At 37.9% G+C, this 25,900-nt stretch overlaps 1 protein-coding gene across 5 annotated transcripts in view; it reads right to left on the bottom strand.

The window, feature by feature from the left end:
* LMO7 (LIM domain 7) overlaps positions 1-25,900 on the bottom strand; it is a 172,176-nt gene that overhangs the window by 16,600 nt on the left and 129,676 nt on the right. For 3 of the 5 annotated variants that reach the window (XM_084652454.1, XM_084652450.1, XM_084652451.1), the window contains 11 exons: positions 25,381-25,498; positions 22,539-22,681; positions 20,614-21,064; positions 19,500-19,817; positions 14,834-14,945; positions 11,635-11,796; positions 8,710-8,897; positions 7,156-7,216; positions 5,951-6,007; positions 3,901-3,926; positions 3,464-3,568 (listed from right to left, as the gene is read on the bottom strand). In XM_084652454.1, the coding sequence (XP_084508580.1) occupies positions 3,464-3,568; positions 3,901-3,926; positions 5,951-6,007; positions 7,156-7,216; positions 8,710-8,897; positions 11,635-11,796; positions 14,834-14,945; positions 19,500-19,817; positions 20,614-21,064; positions 22,539-22,681; positions 25,381-25,498 (1,741 nt within the window). The remainder of the gene's footprint in view (positions 1-3,463; positions 3,569-3,900; positions 3,927-5,950; positions 6,008-7,155; positions 7,217-8,709; positions 8,898-11,634; positions 11,797-14,833; positions 14,946-19,499; positions 19,818-20,613; positions 21,065-22,538; positions 22,682-25,380; positions 25,499-25,900) is intronic. The other 2 variants (XM_084652453.1, XM_084652452.1) reach the window with 2 other exon arrangements.

The following is a 25,900-nucleotide window of genomic DNA, read 5'->3' as shown; positions in this document are numbered from 1 at the left end:
GGACTAAAAACTTTTGCGTTGGTTACAAGTTAATAATCAGGTTCCTTAGAGATGACCTCTAACTCAAGTCCGAAGCAGCAGTTGAGTTTAAATAAGAACCTGAACTTTTGGATACTTGTCTAAGCCAAAATCAAACTTAGTATATCTTTAGGATTTTCCCATCACTGGTTTTATATGTGATGAATCATCATACTGATGAAATATCTAGAGTCATTATTATTGGGCAGAGAATATAGGAGCTGGTGATTTTTGTCTTTTGCCATTCATGTCTGCAGAAGAACAGATCTGTAAAAGAATATCCTGAAAAGTATTAATTTTCATGATAGCGGAGATATTCCAGGCAAGTTTAGTGGCTTCTAGACTACCATTTATTTGGAAAAAAAAAATTTGTCCCTGGGGTAGCAGAGAGAGAGAGAGATGGCATTGGAATTATGCGTTAGAGTGCTTCTGCAGAGCAAGAGGAGCAGAGAAGCAAAGTGAAAATGGTGTTGGCGTGCGCGTCTCTCGAAAAACAGAAATATGCCAGGTTTCATGTTCTTGAAGACCAGCCCTCAAAATTTTCCCTAAGCTATGACTGTCAATCATTAATTATATGTAGTGTTGTTGTAGTCATGTCAGTCTCATTATATGAGACACACAAGTTGGTGTTATTGGACCAACTTACCTCACCCATCTTGTGACTGATTTATTTATTTATTATTATTATTAATATATCTCCAGAAGCTATTGGCATGGTACAAACACCGAGGGAGGCACAGATGAAGGGTAGGAAAAATATATATACAATATATATACACTATGTTTTGTTTTCATGTTGGGTTCATCATCACCCTGAATAGAATTCTGCAGGTTAAATTATACTCCGTGCAACCAATAATCTTTGGATGGTTAATGAATTTGCACGTGATACTGAGGATGTAATTTGAAGATAATGAGGTTGTCCATGTTCATTGAAAGCAAAGGCCTCGATCCAGCAAAGCACTTAAACACACAACTTTACGCATAAGTAGTGCCATTCAGTTAATTTCACTTGGACTACTCACATGCTAAGTGCATTACTGAACTGAAGTCTATAATTTGCCCTGAAGAATCTCTCTTACTCATGATGCGTGGAGATGGAAACACTAGGGTTGCCAAGTTTCTAATCACACAAAACCGAACACCCTTGCCCTGCCCCCGCTCACTCCATCCCTTGTCCCTCCCCTCAACCCGCACTCACTTTCACCAGGCTGGGGCAGTGGGTTGGGGTGCGGGAGGGGGGTGAGGGGTTTAGAGTACGGGAGGGAGCCCTGGACTGGGGAAGGGGGTGTGGGGCCGGGCATGAAGGCTGGGACAGCAGGTTGGGGTGTGAAGAGGGGGTGATGGATGTGGACTCTGGGAGGGAGTTTGGGTGCAGAAGGGGGCTCAGGGATGGGGCAGGGGATGATGGGTGCAGGCTCTGGGAGGGAGCTCAGAGATGGGGCAGGGGGTGATGGGTGCAGGCTCTAGGAGGGAGTTTGGGTGTGGGAGGGGGCTCAGGGATGGGGCAGCAGGTTGGGGTGCGGGCTCTGGGAGGGAGTTTGGGTGAAGGAGGGAGTTCCAACTTGAGGCAGGGGGTTGGGGTGTAAGAGGGGGTTCAGGATTCAGGCTCTGGCGAGGTGGCGCTTGCCTCAGGCAGCTCCCAGTCATTGGCACAGTGGGGCTAAGGAGGGTTCCCTGCCTGCCCTGGCTTCGAATGGCTTCTGGAAGCAGCTGGCATGCCACAGTTCCTGGCCAATGGGAGCTGCAGAGCTGGTGCTTGAGATGGGGGCAGCATGTAGAGCCCCCATCGCCGTCCCTGTGCCTAGGAGCCAGATGTGCCAGCCACTTCTGGGAGCCATGAGGAGCGACGGTAAGCAGAGAGCCTGCCTTAGCAACACTGTGCCGCCGACTGGACTTTTAAGAGCCCGGTCTGCTGTGCCAGGGTCCCTTTTCAACTGGGTGTTCTGGTCAAAATCCGGACACCTGGCAACTATAGGAAACATCCCAGCTTAATGCCAAAACTGAGGCTGGATTTGCAGGACTAGCAATTAGAAAAAGTATATATTTTGCTCATTCACTGAGCTACCGACAAATGAAAATCAGTAAGAATGAACATGGAGTCTCACAACGCCATTTTTAGAAAGCCTCTTTCAATGGGGAAGGAAATCAAACTGTACATTAAGACTACTCTAACAGCAGCTTTTTGTGGCCATAAATATTTAACACTCTCTAAAGCAGACCATAAAGAACATGAAGTCTATTTTCTCCTTTTTTAAAAGAGATGTTAGAAGTGCCAAGTCACTCTATTCTCTAAGCCTCTACGCCACTGTGGTGAGTGACTGGTCCACTGCCATCCCAAAATATTGGGCTGTACAACACTAAGTTAGCACAGATGCATAATTCCCAGTAAAAAGCCTTGTTGGAAAAATTAGTACAATAGTAGCTGCCTTTTTTATTTTATTACTAGTATACTAGTCCACATAAAATATTACATTCCATTGCTTAATTTTCAGTTGTGACTGACAATCAAAAATACTGGAAGTGAAGGTGGTCACCTATTATAGAAAACTAAAATTTTAATCAAAGTTAATGAAGACTAAAAATTATCCTGTATAGTCCATACATAGCATTTAAAATTATTTTTAGTTTGGTAAACTACAAATATGTATGAACTGTTCTTAAAATGAGCCTTCTCAAAAAATATTAATTAAAACTTAAAAGATTAATTTTAAACAAATCATTCTGAAATCAATTAGCTGGATTATAAACCTGTAAGTAGAGCTGGTTGAAAAACCATTTTTTCTAGTGAAAATTATGAACAATTTTTTTCATTCAAACTTGTTGATTTGAATTTTTTGCAGGGAAGTTTCAAAACAAAACAATGTATATCACATCAACATTTTGTTTCAATTCACCTTTCGGAACAGAACATTTTGATTTTCAGTTTAGTGATTTTTGGTGCATTTCCCCCTCACTTCCCTCACCCTCCTCCCCCACTGGGGTTTGTTTGTTTGTTTTTTTTGCCATAGTCTGCAATAAAACCCTGATTATTTTAATTTTTCCCCCATCCCTTCTTTTTCCACTCTAACTTTTCAAACTACCTCCAGCTTTTGAAAAGTTACAGAGTGACAAAAGAATTTTTTTTTGCTATTGTACAACTTTTCCAGAATTGGGTAAGTTCAGAAAAGTAGGCCATCCAAAATCTAATATTAATAATTGTTAATACTTCTGCAGCTTTTATTCATAGATCTCACAGCACTTTACAATGAATAGAATGAATGAATAGAATCATCATTGTACAAATGGGAGAAGTGAGGTGCACATAAGTGAAATCACTTATCCAATGTTATACAGCATCTCAGAGGCAGAGTTGGGAACAGGGCCTAAGTCTACTGAATGGCAGTCCCATACCCTTCCCTCAGTCAAAGGAATCCCTATATAGAAGTAAATAGTTAAACTGTACCTGAAGTAAACGTTCCTGTTCTTTCTGCCATTTTTCCTGTCGTTTTCTCTCTTCTTCTTGGTCCCAAGTCCAACGACTTGGAGCATTAATAGATGGAACTGGGAGCTAAATCATTACAAAAAGAGGATGATTAATCCACTGTCATTTTAAAAACACACATTTTTTAAAAGCTAGACACAAAAACATTTACAAACATTAGCTACAACCTTAGAGCAATAAGAACCTACACACTTACAACAGTTAAATTGTAACCATTATTACGAGCTTTAAAAAAGATTTAATCAGCAATCTGGATAGGTGTCTGATCAAAATCAGAGCATGCAATGTAAGAACAATAGAAAACAAAAAGGTAGGGTTCCCTGAAACGAACAAAGCCAGACAAACTAATAACCTCTTTCATAAAATTCATGTATAAGCAGTTTGTAAGCAGTACTCACATCAGACACTGCAGGCTCTGAGCCTCCTGTAGGATTTAGGGTAGGGAGGAGAAATAGAAAAAATGAAAAAAAATATTACAATTATGTGTTATGAGGTTTGTTTAAATGTGGAAAGTTTCACTGGTATGAATTCCAGGATATAATTTGTTTAAACTGTAAGCCATACTTGTTTCATTTGACCCTATTCCCTTTATTTAGGTCAAGGAATATTTAGGTATCTTCAAACGAATACATATCTATCCAGGAAGTTTCTGAAAAGAGAATAACCCTATAACACCTTCAAAATCTTTCAGATGCTATCTATAATTACTCGGTCTTGAATTAGCAGTACATCCCCAGCCTTGTAACATGAAGGACTAATTACAGTTTTCCCATAGCTACTCTGAAAAAATAATTCAATGCTGTTTCATAATCAAATAAGCTACTCTCTTAATCTAAACAATTTTGTTAGGATTCAGTTATACTGCTTATATATTCAGGATTCTAGAGACTCACATTTTACATGTATTAATACCAATATACCTTCCAAAAGCAACTAATCTTCCACTACTAACCAACATAAATACCTCCTACTCTACTCCCAGAGAGAGAGTATCTTCGACTTTTCCACACTGGATAGTGTGTGTCAAACCTGATATTTGAAGGTTGTCACTCTAGCTCTGAGCTTATGCCAGGGTGATAAAAAAAGTGCATGAACTGCATTGATAAACTAAACACCGAGGAAAAACTGTGGGAAATACACTTGGTTGTTGTTTTTTTAAAACAAATTCTTGTCCATTTAATTTTGTTGTCCTAAATAACCAATAGTTTAGATCATGTTACTCACCCGCAAAATTTAATTAGTGGAAAAAAGTAACAGGGAAGCAACATATTGGAACCTATTATTTTCCTACAGTATAACAAAGCATGGTGGAGAAAGTGGAGCAAATTTGGTGTACAAAAAATGTCTACCTACTCAGAGGCCTTATGTCAAATTGATATAAAAATGAACATACATTAATTATATATCTTCAAAAACAGGAATTTATTATTAGTGACAAAATTAAAGCTCCTTAAGTGAAGCTATTAACATACCACATATTTTAACTATTAATACAATATTTATGTGGATAGTAGTAGTATGCTTTACTATATGAAAAGATTTTTTTTTCTAAGTAAGGGGAAAAGGACTGCAAATAAAATACTGCTATTAAAGCAGAAATTTAGAAATGAACAGTATCAAGTATGCAGTGGCATTTCAAATGTCACTTGACAAAGACAACCACCCAGTGAATTCCTAGCTCTCCTGGAGTCAATGGCAAAATGCCATTGATTTCCATGGGTCCAGAATTTCATCCTCAAGGTCTACAGCAAAATACTGAAACATACAAAACAGCTTTGAAGACAGTGTTAGATATTCTACATTAGTGAAAATATGAGATGTGACATGCAGAACACACCAGAAAAGCAAGCCTACAAAACTGTAATGAGAGCTTTATTTTGCACACCTTAAAGCAAAATAATAATAATAATAAAAAAAATACAATGAGTTCTGCAAAATTTGTATTGCATTTTCTTTGGACTTGGTCATTGTTACCTACTTTATAAATGATAAGTTATCCATTTTATTGTATTCTATCAATTTGGACATAGATGTAAAGCAGCAGCTTTGAATAAATTGAATTTACTGTTAAATATTTTAAATGCTCTTTAGCCTCTGCATTAAAGCTGTGCTGGACTGGTCAGTTTTAAGCTGTTTTGTAGGGAGTTGCAAACCTGAAACAAATCTGTTACAAGTGGAAAAGTGTTTTGAACAGCATGTCAGAGGTTTAAAAGGTTTTTATATATGTACAAAAAAACATACAAAGACCCATTACCACAAAGGTAAACCCATGAATTGTAACAACCTGATGACCCTGGGGAAAGAATGGAAAAGGATTATGTTGCTTTGTCATGGTTGCAACAAACAAAACTGAAGAGGCTTAGTACCCAGCACCAGAGACTTATTAGGTAGAATGTACAGTGGGAACAATTTCATGAAAGTACATGAAATGTTAGATTTTTGTTTTACCTTGTTCAAAAAATTGTGACCGTCTTTTTAAGTTTTTCAAAGAAATAGGTTCAGATTCTATTTGAAAAATACAAAGAATACAAAGAAGTCAATACGGTGCTGTCTAATTACATATTTTTAATGACTGTCACCACTGAACAAATGACATTCATCAAACCTTTCCAATCTACAGTAACATCACTTAGAAAAACTGACAGAGAAAAGCTAACCTTTTGTTATAACAAATGCAGATTTTTTTTAGTAGGTTACACCACATAGAGATTAGTACTTCATTTTAGTACAATTGCTATCCATCTACTGTAACAGCATGGTTGACTCACTTTCTGTGGGCCTGGAGATCTGGCAGCACCATTTTTCCTACCTAAGATCCCACCCAGATTTTAAAAGTCTCTTTGATAGATTTTATAAATTTAGATTCCTTGGCATCTCTTCTCCTCTACTACTCTCAATTTAACGGTGAGTCTAATGCAATGGCACCTTTGCCTATGTATATATTCTCCTGTTCACAAGGCTCACCTATAATCCACCATGCACATTTACAATACTACACAATGTAATTGCACACGTGGTTCCCATTAGGGAATTAGAATTCTATTAGTAGGTTTAAGTGCCTACTTTCCCTCCCCTTCTTCCCGTCCCCCCCAGGCTACCTTTGTTAACAGAGTCACTAACAATTATGGCACAGAGCCAACGATATGCAGTCCACATACACCCCCCCCCACCCGAAAAAGTAATCACTCTTGAGTTCTAGCAAAACAGAGATTTGGATGCTCTTCATCCCATGTCTCCAGGAAGGAGGTTGGAAGGGAGAGAAACCACATTTTCAAATTCTTAAAGGCAGAAGAAAGACTGATCACCGTAAGGCATCTTTATGTTATAACCACCATTGCAGAATGGAAAGGTGGAGTTAAGTTTCTGTGTCTTCTTGTTTCTCCTCTTTCATCCCTATCACACAGTCAGTCCACAACCAGTCATGCTGAGATCTAAGAACTTGTTATCAGTACTCTGTTTGCAGTTCTTAAACCATTCAATGCTCCCTGGACTAGAACTCCATGCCTCTCAGATGCAATTGGACTTACGTACTACACTTATAGTTTTCATTTTCTCAGAGGCCCAATATTTATTTCACTGTACTAGTAATATTTACAGGTATAATCTGTGTTCTCCTCTCTCTCAATTAGCAGCTGAAAATATTGGCAGTTTACCTTTTTGCTCATGAGAGCTCATATCTGCTTGCATTCCATTTATCACTTTTGCTCCAGCGTCCTACAAATAGAAAACAATTTTAGTATAATTTCATATGAATCAAGTTTAACATTTCCTCCCATAGGAATTCCACACAGCAAAGGGTGTCAGGTTGTTATAAATTCCTCAAGTTAAACAAATTGTTTAAATCTTCTTGCATATATTTTATATAATAAAAAGACCGTAGGCATTTGCTAGGATTAATGACCAGTTGCGAGATGATGGCCCAAAAGGAAACCATTAATTCACCAAAAAAATGTCATGGGCCAAGATGGATACCCCAGTGTTTTGTTTATAAATAAAAGCACACAATTTCTGTTTCTTGGAATGGCAGTATTCATTTAAACTGTCACTGGAAATCCCTTGTACTGAGCATTTCTAAAGAATTCAGGCTCTATAAGGGTTATTATAATCAAAAACATGTTCTGATTAATCTTAAAACAGCCTTTAAATTGCTTTGTATTGATTACAAACTCATCTGGGCATACAGCAGTCACCCAAAATGTGTTATTGGCTTTAAACATCATCATCTCAGTATTAGTAGTATCCCATGTGTTTCCTATAGTATATGGAAGTAAACTGAACACAGCAAATCCTGCAGTAACTTTATCAAAGGCAAAATTGGCAAATTTTTAAAGGTGACCACTGCATGTACATATCTTAACAATAATTCAAGTACACAAACAATATAATGACAAAACCAAACTACTCCTCACTCCTTGTCTAATGACAAAAGCCACCATGTAAACATGTTCACACTTATTTTATTATGCAGCCAGGAAGACCAAACAGTATAATGTCATTCTGAATAAATTAGTACATCTAAACTCTAGATCAAGGGGGGAAACAAACCCCTAGACTCAAAGAGGGCAAAGGGGAATCAGGGAACCCTCTGATTCTGTACTGGTCTCGTGTTGACATCTAGAGCAGCCTAGTGGCTGCTCTAACTTATATCAGTGGAGGACTGAAAAAACGGAGATCCAATCTGCCAAGTGCCCAGCCCACTCCTATCCTGGGGTGAAAGTGCCATCTAGCACAAGAGCTGCCACCGCTAGGTTTAGATCAATGGAGAGTTCCTCCCCACAAGTGGAATCCACTGGCTATTTATGGCCAGAATATGGCTCCTTTGTGCCGTCATTCTGGAGAATGTGCCCCTATGTCTGAAACTACATCAGTGCTCAAATAATTTTTATTATACCATGAAGTGTTTGTGTATTTATGAGGAAATCAGTTACCTAAAATGTAATTGCTACCAGAACAAAAATATTGCTATTGTATCATTCTGTGACTCCATATAATATTACACAAATTTTGTACAGAAATAAGTTAGACACACAGGAATTAAAATATTTAACTGAGATTCTAGTATTCTAATTAGAAAGCAAAATGAAAACTGCTTTCCTGGAATTCCTACAATTACTTTCTTATTCCTCTGTGAGGCCTTAAAGCTTTTCCTTCATTTCTCCTCCCAAACACCCAAACACCCTTCACCCCCCTGAAAAAAAAAATCTTACAGAATTTTGAAGGCTGTAGAAGAAATCTCTTTTGGCTGATATGTTTGAAGAGTTGGTAGAATTGTGATCTCCAGAAGTTGCTTCAATCCATTTATTTTCAGGTGTACCTATAATGTTGGTAGCCATACTGGTGAGATTGAGGATTTTATGCCTTACATATGGCAGGGAAGGCTGGTCTTTGCCCCAATCTGATTGGCACATGGAGATCAAGAAATGAATGTGGACAGAAAAGTCAAAGTATAAAGAACAAAAGTTAGTGAAAACACATTCTCATTTTAAAAAAAGACAAGAAGAGAGAGAAAGATGCAGTAGGTAGAATTCCTAAAGACAGGAAATGGTTAGGGCTTTTATAAATAGACCAGCTTCCCATAACAAGCAAGAGTTAGTCAAAAGACAGGCTTGAGAAATACCAGCAAGTTTACTAAGATTCATTACATAAATAAGAAGTTCTGTAGTTCAACATTACAAATATAGATATTAATATTCATTGAAGTTATTTTTCCACAACATCATTGGTAAGGACAAAAGTTATCTCACCTATAATCAAGTGTTAGGGGGAGTGAGCAGTAAACTGTGTTTTAACTGACAGACACACTGCTCCTGGAATATTATCTACACATTTTACAGGAGTACAATCCACCAAATTCGCCCCTGCAAATGTATGGATGGATGGTATAATCCACACTACAATTGATTAGACCACACAGGTAAAGAATTTTAAGTGGCAGACAGCACCCTTAACTGTATAGTAACTAGGAAAAGAAACTGTCCTCACCTTAACTAAACCAAAGCAGTAAAATGGGTAAGGAGATGGCTACCCCTGGCCTAACCTCTACATTGTGGCTGCCCCTGGCCTAACCTCTACATCCCTGGCTGGGATGATTTAACTGGGAATTGGTCCTGCTTTGAGCAGGGGGTTGGACTAGATGACCTTCTGGGGTCCCTTCCAACCCTGATATTCTATGATTCTATGATTAACCTCAATCAGGAATTCAGCCCAGGAAATGGACTCCCACATCATCTTCCCCACATGCAGGACATGAGTGTATAAATGAGAAGTGCCTCAATTTACAGATGACTTAAAACCACTCAAAACCCCAAAATCAATCAAGGTCTCTGCGAGAAGCCTCCTGGGTTTATCCCAAGAGCTGACTTCATTACCTTCTAGCCTACCCTGCACTGGACACGAGACAAGTTGTGACAGACCACTTTGTTTGTTTTTAAACTAATAACTTTTTCTACCTACCCCAATGCATGAACTTCCATGCTCTAATGGTGAATGCCGAACATTCATTGCACATCAGCCATATGTGGGCAGAAGGAAAATCCTTTCCTGATCCAAAAAAGGGCCAGCACCAGGGCATATCTGGATTCCTGGCAAGGCAACTACACAACCCAGAAAGAATGTAAGGGTATGTCCATGCTGCAGGGCCAGTATGGTGCTACCATGAGTAGGAAGGAATTTTTAATGCCAAATGGATGGGCTGAATGACCTAATCAGCTCTTACAGCCCTCCCCTGAATGGGCCAATCATAACCCAGAGGGGCAATGGCAAGATCTGCACTCTCCCTCCCCACCAGCTGCGCATTTCACACACATCGTCCATCCTGAGGGGGACACAGGGTGCAATGTTATATCAGAAAAGGTGGGCATTGCTGCCTCTCTCAGATGCCAGCAAGGATCCTAGGAATGGACATCCCCTCCAGGTCTGACAGAACTACCTTCTACCCCTAAACTGAGGTGGCAAGAAGGGGGTATTTTCAATTCCTTTCTGTGGTGCCCTTATGGATCTAACAAAATAATCTAGGACGTACATGCAACTATGCATTCCCTCAAAAATTAGACCAACTCAGAACAGAGTGAAAAGAAAAGGAGTACTTGTGGCACCTTAAAGACTAACCAATTTATTAGAGCATAAGCTTTCGTGAGCTACAGCTCACTTCGTCAGATGCATATCGTGGAAACTGCAGCAGGCTTTATATATACACAGAGAATATGAACCAATACCTCCTCCCACCCCACTGTCCTGCTGGTAATAGCTTATCTAAAGTGATCATCAGGTGGGCCATTTCCAGCACAAATCCAGGTTTTCTCACCCTCCACCCCCCCACACAAATTCACTCTCCTGCTGGTGATAGCCCATCCAAAGTGACAACTCTTTACACAATGTGCATGACAATCAAGTTGGGCTATTTCCTGCACAAATCCAGGTTTTCTCACATCCCCCCCACCCCCATACACACACAGGAGAGTGAGTGTGTGTGTGTATGGGGGTGGGGGGATGTGAGAAAACCTGGATTTGTGCAGGAAATAGCCCAACTTGATTGTCATGCACATTGTGTAAAGAGTTGTCACTTTGGATGGGCTATCACCAGCAGGAGAGTGAATTTGTGTGGGGGGGTGGAGGGTGAGAAAACCTGGATTTGTGCTGGAAATGGCCCACCTGATGATCACTTTAGATAAGCTATTACCAGCAGGACAGTGGGGTGGGAGGAGGTATTGGTTCATATTCTCTGTGTATATATAAAGCCTGCTGCAGTTTCCACGATATGCATCTGACGAAGTGAGCTGTAGCTCACGAAAGCTTATGCTCTAATAAATTGGTTAGTCTCTAAGGTGCCACAAGTACTCCTTTTCTTTTTGCGAATACAGACTAACACGGCTGTTACTCTGAAAGCAGAACAGAGTGGTCACCAGTTTAAGGTTAGCAGGCTTGCTAGTGAAGTTATTTGCGATACGAACTATATAAAAAAGAAACCCCAATTGTGTTATAATAAAACAGACATACTAACAAAGCACATAGGTTCAGAAAAGGTGTTATTGAAGCAAGGACTATAGGCCCCAACCCATCAGAGCAACTTCACTAAACACAAAGCTTATTCACCTTATACAACATGCTGCAGTTGGCCCAGTGAAACAACTCACCATTTTTTCCATATCGTCTGACATCCATGACCAAGTTTCCAGTTTCTAGTGCATTGGCCATGGCTTCCTCCCACTGATTATGGTCCATTTGTGACACTCTTGTGCCATTAACAGCAATGATTTCATCATCTACTTGCAGCTGGCCAAGGTCTGCAGTGCTACCTAACAGATCAGACAAAAAATTCCTCATGTTTGGGTATACTTAAACACTTCTACTACAGTCAGGATGTGGAAAGTGGCTATTCATTTTTTTCAGGAAACAAACTGCTTATCGTTCTCGGCAAATGGGAGCTGCGGGAAGCGGTGGCTGGGCCCACACCACTTCCCGCAGCTCCCATTGGCTGGGAACAGAGAACCACTCCATGTCTAGTTGGCAGCTAGTATCGAGCGGAGTGCTCCAAGGGTCAGTCCACGGGCCGGTTTTGTTCAATATCTTCATTAATGATCTGGAGGATGGTGTGGATTGCACCCTCAGCAAGTTTGCAGAGGACACTAAACTGGGAGGAGTGGTAGATACACTGGAGGGTAGGGATAGGATACAGAGGGACCTAGACAAATTAGAGGATTGGGCCAAAAGAAATTTGATGAGGTTCAACAAGGACAAGTGCAGAGTCCTGCAGTTAGGACAGAAGAATGCCATGCACTTCTACAGACCAGGGACCCAGTGGCTAGGCAGCAGTTCTACAGAAAAGGACCTAGGGGTTATAGTGGATGAGAAGCTGGATATGAGTCAACAGTGTGCCCTTTTTGCCAAGAAGGCTAACAGCATTTTGGGCTGTATAAGCAGGAGTATTGCCAGCAGATCAAGGGAAGTGATCATTCCCCTCTGATCGGCATTCGGGAGGCCTCATCTGGAGTATGGTAGTTTTGGGCCCCACACTACAAGAATGTGGAAAAATTGGAAAGAGTCCAGCGGAGGGCAACAGAAATGATTAGGGGTCTGGAGCACATGACTTATGAGAAGCAGCTGAGGGAAATGGGATTATTTAGTCTGCAGAAGGGAAGAATGAGGGGGGATTGGATAGCTGCTTTCAACTACCTGTTGAAAACAGCTACCAAATGATGGAGCTTGGCTATTCTCAGTGGTGGCAGATGACAGAACAAGGAGTAATGGTCTCGAGTTACAGTGGGGGAGGTTTAGGTTGGATATTAGGAAAAACTTTTTCACTAGGAGGGTGGTGAAGCACTGGAATGGGTAACCTAGAGAAGTGGTGGAATCTCCTTTCTTAGAGATTTTTAAGGTCAGGCTTGACGAAGCCCTGGCTGGTTTAGTTGGGGATTGGTCCTGCTTTGAGCAGGGGTTGGACTAGAGGACCTCCTGAGGTCCCTTCCAACCCTGATATTCTTTGATTCTATGAAAGACAATGGGAGAAAGCTGTCAGTTTCAAAGATCCTGGATTTTGTCTCCAATCTTGTTTTTCCAGGCAGGGATCTAGATATCAAAAGACTTGACTGAGCTAAAATATGTCTTCAAAGTGAGTGGTGTACTGCTGCTCAACTGGAGTAGCAAAAGAGGGCATGGAATTGCATGTGGGAAAAAGCTAGAATTTCAAATAAGCCTCCAGGAAAAAAGTTGAAGAATTCAAGGTCACACAAATCCTCCCATACCACCACCAGAAGGTAACATATCCAGGACCAGACCAACCAACCAAATTTGAAGGAATGGCACTTGCTGGGGTCTCCAGATTACATCTGTAGACATATATCAGATGACCACTTGTGTGTACTGAGCATTTTTTCATTCCAGTGCACAGGCTTTTATATAAAGATTGAAGCACTTAGTTAAGGTATTTTTTCATATTTTTGCTGCAGATAAAAGGTATTTTCCTTTCTAAGAAGTGTAAATATTGCCATTTTTCTACTCTTATTTTTGATACAAGTATTTCTTTAGTTCTATTTGAGCATTATGGTAGCAAACTAATGCTCAGCTAGCTTCATATAGTAAAATTAAAATATTTCTGATTTACACTAAAGAGCATATAAAGACAGCCCTTTGCACAAAATAACAGACTTAGCGTCAGTGAAAACAAATCTAAATTGCCTTTTGGATAAAGCAGTTATCAATTGTTTTAGCCTGTTTTATCTGAAAGGAGCAAGCCATGATTAACAGTGATTTAAAACCTGGCCTTAGCTTTCATTTTAAAGTCAACGTATAAAGTGATTGTTACAATTATTTTTCTCTCTGTGAAAAGAAATGCAATTAAGTGCCAATCCAATGTGAAGCTTCCAATGGTGTCTTCTCTGCTCTCATTTTAAGCCTGTCTCATTGAAAGGTAATAGTGTAGTTGTAAGCAAGGACATTATCAAATATGGGGTGAATGTTACTGAAAAAATATCCGTGTACTCCATAAGACTTGACAGTTTATAGTTTTGGGGGAAGAGGGAGTTGGATGAATTATTGATAGGAGAAATTTTTAAAATAAACAACAATGTAATACAAATCATTTTAATTTGTTCTTTAAAACAAACCGCAAGAAACTTAAGAGATATTGATTAAAGAAAGATTAATTTCCACAGGAAAAAAATGATTAATCCTGGATATTAGTAAATATCTGAAGAAAATGGTACTATAATTTATGAGTATTTATTCCAATACCAAATGAAACTCAGACTAATTCCTTTTTGCTACTTCAATAAAAAAATATTTCATGCAGATAATTTAGAAGCTACAATTACTCATGGAATGTAATATTTTACAATCTTTAACATAGTGGAGGAAAGGAAACCTGAAATTAAAAAAAAAATCTGCTCAAAAATACCTTTCCTATGCACCTGTTTATAGGTTGTAGGAAGTGAAACCTTTTAAAATATACTCCAAGAGAGGAGCAGTCTATATTTTATATGCATGCCCCTGTGACATCCCTAAGTAATTGTATTTAGCAGACATTCTGAAGCCTTAGAATAATGTCTGGTAAATAAACCAGAATTTACACCATTGCTATGGATTTAAGACTTCTTTACTTCAGAATACACTTTCAAATATTTCTAAATTAAACCAGTTGTAGTGGATGAAGATACAAAGGAATCGTAGTGTACTTAGCCTTTAACAGTCAAATGCTGTTTTCTTTTCACTTTCTTTCCATCTGAATTCTTTGGAAGAAGATTTTTATTCATCATTAAAATGAGATGCCTGTGTCTAGCAGTCTCAATCCATTAACAGTAAGAGAAAAGTTCATAAAAGGGTTAAATATTAGTTTACCTTCAATTGTCTGTACAAAAACCCCAGAAGGTTTCCAATTTGTGGTGAACCCAAAGTTCCGACTGTTACCAGATCTCTGGTTTATACTGATTCTCATTTCACTGTACTTGTCCTGAAAAATAAAACATGACACTGCACTATCGGGTGTCACAGGCATCTACATGAAGGAAAGTTTATCCACTAAATAAGCGAGGCTACTCACAACATATGCTTTAATTATCTATTAACTGACTATAAAGCAGTTTTCTTTGTAGAACATGCTAACTAGGTTTTTTACTTAGATAATTTATGTTTTAAAGGTTACATAGAAGACATTTAGTGTACACACATATTTAACTGTGTGTAGATATTATTAAATTCGTCATAGCATGCTGCTTAGTGCAAAATGCTTTAATAAGAGTTTATAGGAATTAGAGGACAGTGTGACACCATGGAAAGTGAAATGGACTGCTAGTTTACACAAATTGTATCTCAGGAGACCGATTTATTAAATTAATTATGAAAGATTTGAAGAAATGGAAACCCTAAATGGGTAGTCATACATAATATAGTTAACCTGTGGAATTAACTGCCTCATAAGACTGAAGCTCATAACCTAACTGGAATTTGAAAAAGCTGCATAAAATGACTCATTTAATCTGTACATTGTGCATACTAAGGCAGGGGTAAGCCATGCTCCTTTAGGCCCCAATCCTGTAACAGAATCTATTAATGTGGACAACTGCCTCTGTGTGGAGTTCTAATGAATGGGTTCTGTATAAGCACAGGGAACTTAAATTGTAAGCAAATTACTAGAGCAGCTCAGAAACAAAAATTTCCATTCCCTGGGAAATTCTAACATTTTGAAATTTACCATGAACAAGAATTCTGAAAAATTCAACTCAGAACTACGAAAAATATTATTTCATTTTGATAATATTGAAACACTACAATATAATGTAATATGACAGAATATAAACACTGAAAAAATTAATTGACATTATAAAAGTCAAAGTGAAATATATGTTTCAACATTATCAAAATGAGAAAATCATAACACTTCATTTAGACTTTTTTTGGTTGAAATTGTTGCTAAAATGGACATTTCCACAAAATGAGTATGTCAGTACTAAACCCTTTACTGGGGCAGAGAAGGCCACTATCGCTGTATTACATACAGTATAATACAGGAGATAACCAGTTCGTACGAATGAGCAGCAAGCAGCAACAGGTCCAGCACCGTCCCTGGTGCAAAGAAGGAACTGAGGGTGAGGAGAACTGGCAGTGCCCTATATATCACGGATACTGCTGAGGGAAAAACTTCCCGCACCGGTGCATGTGGCGAGCACACACGCCTAAGTTGAATGGACATGAGCAAGCACTCAAAGAGGAATACAAAGATCTGCATAATTCCTGGACATTCTACACTGTTCTGAGTAGCAACTGTCCTCAAATCTCCATCCATATACTTACAAATTTTGTCATCCTAATTTCTGGCCTCTACCCTCATCATGTCACTGTCTAACCCCACATACATTAATATCAAAACAATTCAGTGAGAGGAATTATTCTAATTAGTGATGGGGGAAGAGCTAAATTATAATGAGCAAGGAAGAGCAGGGAAAATATAGCGAGTAATAAGACTGGGTGGGATGACACGATGAAAAGGGTGTTCCAAGCAGAGGCAGCCATATGGTTGGGCAAGTCTGACAGCGATAGCCAGTTGTGCAGAGGGGTTTACAGTAGTCAGAGCCCAGGCTGCAGAAGAGGAACATACTACAATACATCAATATGACATTTCTACCTGTTTACCAGATAATCATCTTGGCCAATAAAGTCACAGACACTCACAGTATATAAGTCCAGGACAGATATTTCTGAGTTAATTATTAATCCAAGATATAGCTATTAGCTTATAGACCAGTAAATGTCCTTATATTATTTAAATAGGCTTTTACTTTTCTTGCTATACAACTGATCTCATTAAATATAAAGAGAGCATTATACTAAAGTTAATGTAGTATATTGAGTAAGTTCAATACAGTATCATATATTAAGAAAGCTTTTGGCTCTTAAATGTTCCATAAATGTAGGGTGGATAAAAATCAATGATATTTTTATTTAAATTAAATACATTTTTCTTTTTCGAAATAAACCTACTTAAATTTAAATTTGAAATTATGACAACATATGCTAAAACCTAAACTTAGTATAATTTATGAAAAAATCATTTAAAGTTTTAATGCAAATCAAACTGCTGAACTAGGAGAAGTCACTAGCTAAGCACTGAAACCAGACAGTTTGTTGAAGTACTAAACTAGCATTTGACAGCAGTAGTCTCTTCTGCAGGTGCAGAGAGATAATTTTCTTCATTTCAATTTATTCAACTAGTTCAGTTCAATAACAAATGGGAACATAGGAAAACTTGTTTTCCTCTTCTAATCCATGGATTAAAACTAGGTACAAGAGAGTGAGTTCTACTAGTTCTAAAGTTTTGAAGGACATGGTGATCAGAAACAATCATTTCAATTTACTAAACTATAGATACAACTTACTTTGCTCAATAAATCAATTCGTTTTAATGCAAAATATGTTTTGATAAGGAAAAAAGTTTACATATTCAGCATATTTAAGATAGCATTTTCATGATCTTTTATTAGTTAAATAAACCTATTTTTATTGAATTCGAATTTCCTTGCAAATCAGTCTAGTAAATAAGAAATGCACCATTCACCATTTTCTATCATAACAAAAAGTAACAATTAAGAACCTGAATAAATGTATGTTAAGCTATATAATTGCTTAAATAAATGAGTGTAGATAGTGTATTCTCCTAATTAGCAAAAGTAGTATCTAATTTAGTGTATAGACTAGATTCATTTGCATATCAACACATACTGATATGCAAATAAACTAATGAGACTCAACCTTTCTTCAGGAAAATAACTGAAAAATACAATTGCAGAATCAGTTAAACTTGATTATTTAAATCAGTGATTTAAATTGCTCAGATTTATATCAATCCACCCTGCAAGAAGGGCTCATGTCTATTATTTTCGTCTCTTCAATCTGAAGATGTGTTCTGTCTCCTCAAGCCCAGCTGTCAACAGAAGGGCAATCCGGCTCCATGCACTGAACTGCACCATTTGGTCAGGTCCACCCCAATGCCTACAGTGCTCTACAAACTCTGCATGAATGGTTCAGTAGTTCACAGAGATACCAGTCTCTCACTTGGCTGTGCAATGCCTTTCTAGCACACAAGGGGACATCTCAATATATGGGAAAGGAGTTCCCACCTTAACTATAGCTTGTTTGACGCATGCTGTATTAAAAAAGAAAAATCCTCATTTGCCAGGCAGGAGAGTTTACCATCACGTACCTGATAACCAAGCCCCAGCTAGGCTTGGTCTGAGTTTTGATACAGAGAATAAAATGAAATCTGATCCAGAAAATTGTTTCTATTCAGCTCACATGAGCCACAAAAAAGGACCCATATCTAACCTAATATAATTCTTTTTACTGCAACGCACTGAAACTGTCTCCTCCCCCTACATGCCACAATCATGCTGTCAGAACCTTTGATTAAATAAAGTAGGATGACAGGCCCGGCAGCGATGCTAGGAGCCTGTGGTGTAAGCTGAAAAATACTTCATTTCAAAGTTGTTGTTTTTTAAAAAAACTGTTCAAAGTAATATTTGCAAATCTATTTTAAAACAAAAATAGAGCAGGAAGTGATTGAACCATTTGGAATTCAGGGTCCTGTATTTTCCCTGCAACAGCTGACATAATTGCTATCTACAGCAGCATAAACAATGTAGAGAATGCAACTCCCAGCATGATCTTGGGAGTTAGTGAGGTTGTCAACTGTTGCAAGAAGCTACTGACAGCTGACACTATTAGTATTCAGGTTACATTTGAAAGAAGGGACTGAGGGCAGGAAACAGCAGTCAGTAGCGGAAGGATTATGGCACCTTACGTGCCCCAGAGCTCTTAAAGTAGAGCACAAGACCTAACTTCTGAACCAAAGTTGGAAACTTTTCATTAAACAGGCAACTATTGAGGAAGTGATTTATTTTTAAAAGTAATTCGTGAATACAGTCATTAGAGTAAACCAAATAAAAATTATTGTGTTTGTGTGGAGGAGGGGGGTGGGGAGAGAGACAAAAAAACCATGCCTCAAGCCATTGCAGTAAAAAGTGAAACCTAGAGTGATGCTTAGCACATTTAAAGGTCAGATTTTCAGAAGCTGCCATTCATTTTGCCACTTAACGTCTGAGGGTGCAAATAAACGCTAGTGCAAATAACCTAATTAAACCCACAAACCAGATTCTTCAATGTCCTAGTGACCTTAATTGCTGCTGCAAATAACAGAGTACAAAAATAGAAACCTGCTTGATGCTAAGCTGAAAATTTGGCTCAATTTTCACAAGAAACAGAGTCAAACTCAAAACAGAGAAAAGAGGTTTAGAAAGATTGTAGTAATTAAAAGAACAAATTACACAGGCCAAGTATTCCTTTTTTCATCGTCCATGGGAAAGAGAAGTGCTTCTTAAGCGAAATGGGTTAGCTGTTTATCTGAATACCTCTCATTGGTGAAACATGTTAGCCTACGGTTTTAATAATCTTTGTTCACACAGTCCTAGTACTACTAGGTTACTGTGGGTAATTATATACTTTTCAAACTCACCAGTGACACTGAAACCTCTGACTCTGGCAGGTTTCTTATTTCTGCAGAAGCTGCAACTGTAACAGGGTCAGGATGAGTATAATACTCTGATTTAAGATCAGGGGGCACTGCATCCTGGTATTGGGATGTAGCAGAAGCTCTCAGGGTAGGAGACTCTTTTCTTTTAATGCTTTCCTTTTCTTCCTCACCACCACTTGTCATTGCATCTGCGGAGAGAAGTGGTCCTGCTTCCAGTGTTGAAAATGAATAGCTGGTGAGCAAAGTTTGAGATCTCTTGGCTCCATCTACTTCTCCATTATATTTCTGGACATCGTCCACCTGGAATGAAAATGCTGTTGTTTATAAAGGCACATGCTGCTTTGTTTTAAAGCATAAAAGCCTCAAGTTTGGTTCTCAACAAATTAAGCTAAACAGTCCAGAGAGCTCAGTCCAGAAGTTTTCTTTTATCTTTTTCTCCATCCATTCTTTCAATGCAATTTCCAATTGCCACATGCACTACCCTATTATCCACTATTACTAAAAGAGCAAGATGGGTTATTTCCCCTTGTCAGATGCATGTGAGCAGGATAACTAATTCAGGTCTGGATTTAAAAGAAATGCATTAAAATAGCTTTTAGCACATCAGTTTCAAAATTAGGGCAGCTAGGGAATTATGGAAAAGACAATACAATTTATGCAGATATGCTGATTGCCCATATTAGGTTTCATTAACAAGGGGCAGATGCTCAGCTGGTGTAAAATTGTTCTCGTTCCATTGACTTGATGGAATGACAATTTACAGCAGCTAAAAGTTAAATTATGCTAAGTAAGCTTCAGAAAAATGTACTGATATGTCAATAAATTTTCTGGCAAGAAAACACGAACTTTTACAAAAAATATTGTATCAATATATTTATCAGATGCCTATTCATAGGAAACAGATGGTCATTTTAAGTACATAAACATCAGCAATTGTTTAAGCACTAACAGAATTATCTGCTCCATTATTAATACATCCTTTGTTAAACAGGGGCAGGAAATTTAAAACTAAATGCATGAAAAAGTTAAAACGGTATTGGGTTAATTATTCAAGATAGTAACATTCACAAACATGAATAAATTGAAGAAATTTTACCGTAAATGATCTGGGAAGTGATGAAATTCCTCTTGAGTGGACACCAAAAGGTCTTGGTGTAACCACAGATGTTAACCTAGAGGTATCTGTTTTCTGGCTACTTCTGGGGAGAGAAGCTGAAACCCGAGCTGACCCCATTTGTGCATTCACTGAATGGTGAGTAGACAAAGGGACTGAGCTCTGTTCTTCTAATAGGCTTTTAGATGGAATTTGAGTTTCAGCTGTTGCATAGATCTCTAGCTTTTGAGAATTCTCTTTGTTAGTTTGTGCAGCATATGATTTTTCATTCTTCTTAAAGCTGTAAGAGGCATCTTTTTCGACAAGATAATCTTTTGCTACTGATGGTCTGGAAGGATGTTTTTCTTCACTAAATACATCATCTGATGAATACATTCGAGTGCGTTCACTCTTTTGCTGCATGTCGCTGTAGGATCCTTGATCTCTGTTCTCCCTAAGGAGACAGAGGACTCATTAACATACCAAAGGAGTGACCTGGAGAATACATGGACTTTAAGAAGTCTTTCAGCTATGAAATGCTCAAAGCAAAGACTGAACAAACTATGAAAGTCTTCCTGTTTAAATGAAAATGAATCTACCTCTAATCAAAAATTCAAATTCTTTCTTTTTTTCCACATTTTAAAATGACTAATGATATTTTCAAGTTGTAAACTGTTATGCCAAGAATGACCTTTTGCCTGAGAAAGCAATACAACTAGTTCACGTAAAAATGCTTGAAAGACTAGGTTTTCATTTTTAGGGGTTTTTTTTTTTACATCTTACTTTATTTATTTTTTGATGTTCGGCAAGGGGTGGATGCAGAGTTAGATTTGGTAAGGTGGAGGACCTTAATAGCACTATAGAGTTTGGCTTACACTTTTCAATCTAGCTACTGTACTAGAATGGTATACCAATTTATAGAGAACACATTTTAGACATTTGCTAGCACTTAAGTGGAAGCTTGGTTCCTTGCCACACACATTTCCTTATTCTGTGAAATGAGACAAAAATATTATTTAGAAAACAGTTTTCAAAAGTTTTGGTAATATTGATATTAAATATGAATGTCTGTGTTATGTTACTGAACAAGATGTCATTTCTATCCTAGAAATAAAAACAATGGAAATTAAAAGTTTCTGAAACTCAAAATATTATATTTATGTTTTAAAAGTATCCTTTAAATTTAGTTTGTAAGTGTATGCAGCATGTATATATACCTAAACACATATCCCATTGATTTAAACATGGATGTCAGTGCAATTATAAAGCCACCACCTATAAGGCAAATGGTGTTGTTACTCCATTTAATTTCTGCTTATTTAGAGAGAAGTCTTAAAAATATTTACAGTCTGCTCATTCTGTAAACACCAGAAGGATTCATATAGCAACAGCATAGGGGAAAATTCAAGTGAAATCTTAATCCTGCTGTTTTGCAATATAAACAAAAGCCCTGGCTATGTTTACTCAAATGGCTAAAAAAGAATTTCAGTTGCAATATTAATGCAATGAAAAATACACAGTCATAGTAAATCAGACAAACAAGATTATTCATTCTAGCTAATTGTTTTTAGACCTGTTTAAAAATATACTCTTAAAGTGAATGAAGTTTGATTTCAAAGCAACATTTATTCCTACTTTGTTTCACTCTGCAAGTTACATTTTACTTTACTAACTTGCTTTAACTTCCACTTTAAAGAGTTTACTAGTATCTGCCTTTCAGTTGTTTAGATTTCTGCATTATATAAATGGACCCAAAGGTCACTAAAGAGTAGCTTTATCAAAATATATTCTTCAAAAAAAGGTGTACTGAGTTAGTTCTATTTCATATATGAGCACAATTAAAATGCTAGTTAAAGCTGCTCTAAGATTAATTAACACATATGCTCAAACATAAGTAATGCATACATCATCTCCATTAGGTGCATTACCTGTCCTGCTGCATTTCTTTCAGTGACTTGCTATTTCTTTCAGAAGTCTCAGAGGCTCTCCTTTCAATTTCTTCTCTCTCCTCCTTTTTCTTTTGCAAATCCGAAGTGAAACTTTTTCGACGATTTTTCCATTTTGCTAGATCCTAAAACAAATCACATTAATATATGAAGATCTGATTTTCTAGAGATCTCGAACAACTACTGAGACTATCCCATTACATTGCTTAGACTGCTCATTCCAACTGGATACCAGTGTCTCCTAATTTTGCTTTATAAAGCCTGCTTGTCTGCACCAACTCTAGAGTCTCATGTGTCTTCCTGAAAAATCTGAACCAAATGATTCTGACCTAAACGTTTCTGAGACGGACTGTGTTTATATTTTTCAGGTAAGGTGGCCTGCTGCCTATCGTTAAGTAAGGGTAACAATTGCAATTTTACACCCTAAAGAAAAAGTGCAGTTTTCCTTTTAACTTCTTTCCAGTCACCTCTGGCAGATGAAATTTAATGTTGACAGATGCAAAGTAATGCACATTGGAAAATGTAATCCCAACTATACATATGAAATGATGGGGTCTAAATTAGTTGTTACCACTCAGGAAAGATCTTGGAGTCATTGTGGATAGTTCTCTGAAAACATCCACCCAATGTGCAGTGGCAGTCAAAAAAGCAAACAGAATGCTGGGAATAATTAAGAAAGGGATAGACGATAAGACAGAAAATATATTGCCTCTGTATAAATCCAGGTACACCCACATCTTGAATACTGTGAGCAAATGTGGTCGCTCCATCTCAAAAAAGATATATTGGAATTGGAAGAGATTCAGAAAAGGGCAACAAAAATTATTAGGGCTATGGAATGGCTTCCGGATGAGGAGAGACTAATAAGACTGGGACTTTTCAGCTTGGAAAAGAGACGGCTAAGGGGAGATATGATTGAGGTCTATAAAATCATAACTGGTGTAGAGAAAGTAGATAAGGAAGTGTTGTTTACTACTTCTCATAACACAAGAACTAGGAGTCACCAAATGAAATTAATAGGCAGCAGGTTTAAAACAAATAAAAGGAAGTATTTCTTCACACAACACACAGTCAACTTGTGGAACTCCTTACCAGAGAATGTTGCAAAGGCCAAGAACTTAAGGTTCAAAAAGGAACTATATAAATTCATGGAGGATAGGTCCATCAATGGCTATTAGCCAGGATGGGCAGGAATGGTGTCCCTAGTCTCTGTTTGCCAGAAGCTGGGAATTAGCAAGAGGGGATGGATCACTTGATGATTACCTGTTCTGTTCATTCCCTTTGGGGAACCTGGCACTGGCCACTGTCAGCAGACAGGATACTGGGCTAGATGGACCTTTGGTCTGACCCAGTAGGGCCATTCTTATGTTATGTTCTCTTCAATATTTATCTAAAATGTAACAGCAATGCTTAACTGGATATTAACTTTGAGTGAGAGAGAGAGAGTGAGTGTAAAATACAGAAAAGTAAAGCAACATCTGAATGGATTCATGTATGGACTTGAGTATATACCCGCCTTAAATCCTAAATAGAAACTGTGAAGTATCAGCCTAATTTATGTTTTGTTTGTTCATGTTCTAAAATCACAATGCAGTTTAGCAGTCAGCTGTGTCTGCCCCACAGAATACCAGAACTAATTTAAGCAGAAGTGCTAAATGTTTAGAACCAAGATGCATTAACTAAGCAATGTTGCTCAGTGCCCAGTGCTTATTAACACTAACCCCTCACTTCTATAATCATTACATTTCAACATTTGAAGGAAAAAATTAAGGTTTTGATATTCCCTGACAGATGGATAGATGATTAAAAATGCTTATCTCAAAGCTGGGATATTAGTTTTCATGGTAAATTTAAACAAGGACTTTTTTTTAAGGGAGAAAAACTAAAAAAATTGGAAGAGAAAACACATGGGATATTTTTCCGAATGACTAAACATTCAAACATAAAACCATCCAAATAGCTTTACAATGTCACTGCATGTGACTATGTGCTAAATTATTGCACCTAAAAATACACATTCTGCCTCTCATTAGATTTCACAGTACCACTAGTATGGCATGCCCCACCAACACACACACACACACGTTTGGTTTTGTTCTGCTAATCTGATCCGCAGCCTTTTTTGTACCCCTTCCTGTGAAACTAGTTTATAAGATTACTGTACTGCAATACATTGTCTATTAGTATTTTAAGAAATTTACGCTTGCCATTACATTACATTACAAAAAAAAAAAAGATGCAAATAACTGGTAAAATGACACTGTGCTAATTATAGTGCCTTATCTTTCATTGTCCTGCACATAAATTGGGCCTGAAGCTGGTTTTTATTTTTGTACTCTTTAAAAGCTATCATACAGATAAATATTCCTCTGCAGAGTTGATCAAACAGATAACACAGAAAGAAAAGGAGTACTTGTGGCACTATAGAGACTAACAAATTTATTTGAGCATAAGCTTTTGTGAGCTACAGCTCACTTCATCGGATGCATCCAATGAAGTGAGCTGTAGCTCACGAAAGCTTATGCTCAAATAAATATTTTAGTCTCTAAGGTGCCACAAGTACTCCTTTTCTTTTTGCGAATACAGACTAACACGGCTGCTACTCTGAAAGATAACACAGAAGCATTAAGGATTAAGGATTTAAGCATTAAGGATTTACATTCCACACACCCAGATAATCTACAAACGTTTAAACTGGTCATTTATGACCCAATCCTGTGAAGTGCTGACACCCAATGCCCTTTGGCTTGAGTGAAAAGTGACACTGGATTACAGAACTGGGCCCTTAGTGGGGCATTTAGGGGGAGCAGAAAGGAACACTCACATCTTGCCACTTTTGATCTTGTTCCTGTAGCTTGGATTTTATTTTCTGTAGCTCTTCATAACGAACCTGGCGCAGCACTTGGGCCTCATCTGCACTGACATCATTCAAAGACTTGCTCCTAGAACCAAAAACATTGTTTTGCTTAATGTAGTCTTTGCCAGTAAGACTTCCAAGAGGGAGGAAGGGATTTATATTAATATAACTTAAGCTGTCCTATCATGCATTTTTAGACAGAGCAGGAAAAACATACTAGCTATTTTTCAGTATCCTGTATGCAGTGGTGCCAACACAAACATCAGTGACAGCATCACTGGTCAAACGTGAATAGGAAAAGTGAGACTCCTATGGTCTAGCAGCTTTGCGCTGACAATTCAAACTGCACTTCTCTGCTCTTGAACTCTCTCCCTCTGTTCAGATTTTTTTTTTTTTAACTCTCCCCATGTGTTCAAAATCTCATGATGGATCTCCTCTGCCTCTTTGAACTAAATATTTCTTCTCACCTAATCCCACTCTCCTCCCT

Source organism: Lepidochelys olivacea (assembly GCF_965140295.1).
Source record: "Lepidochelys olivacea isolate rLepOli2 genome assembly, chromosome: 1".
In the NCBI taxonomy this organism is placed as follows: domain Eukaryota; kingdom Metazoa; phylum Chordata; order Testudines; family Cheloniidae; genus Lepidochelys; species Lepidochelys olivacea.
Note: the sequence above shows the minus strand (reverse complement) of the source record. Positions and strands in the feature narration are given on the sequence as shown.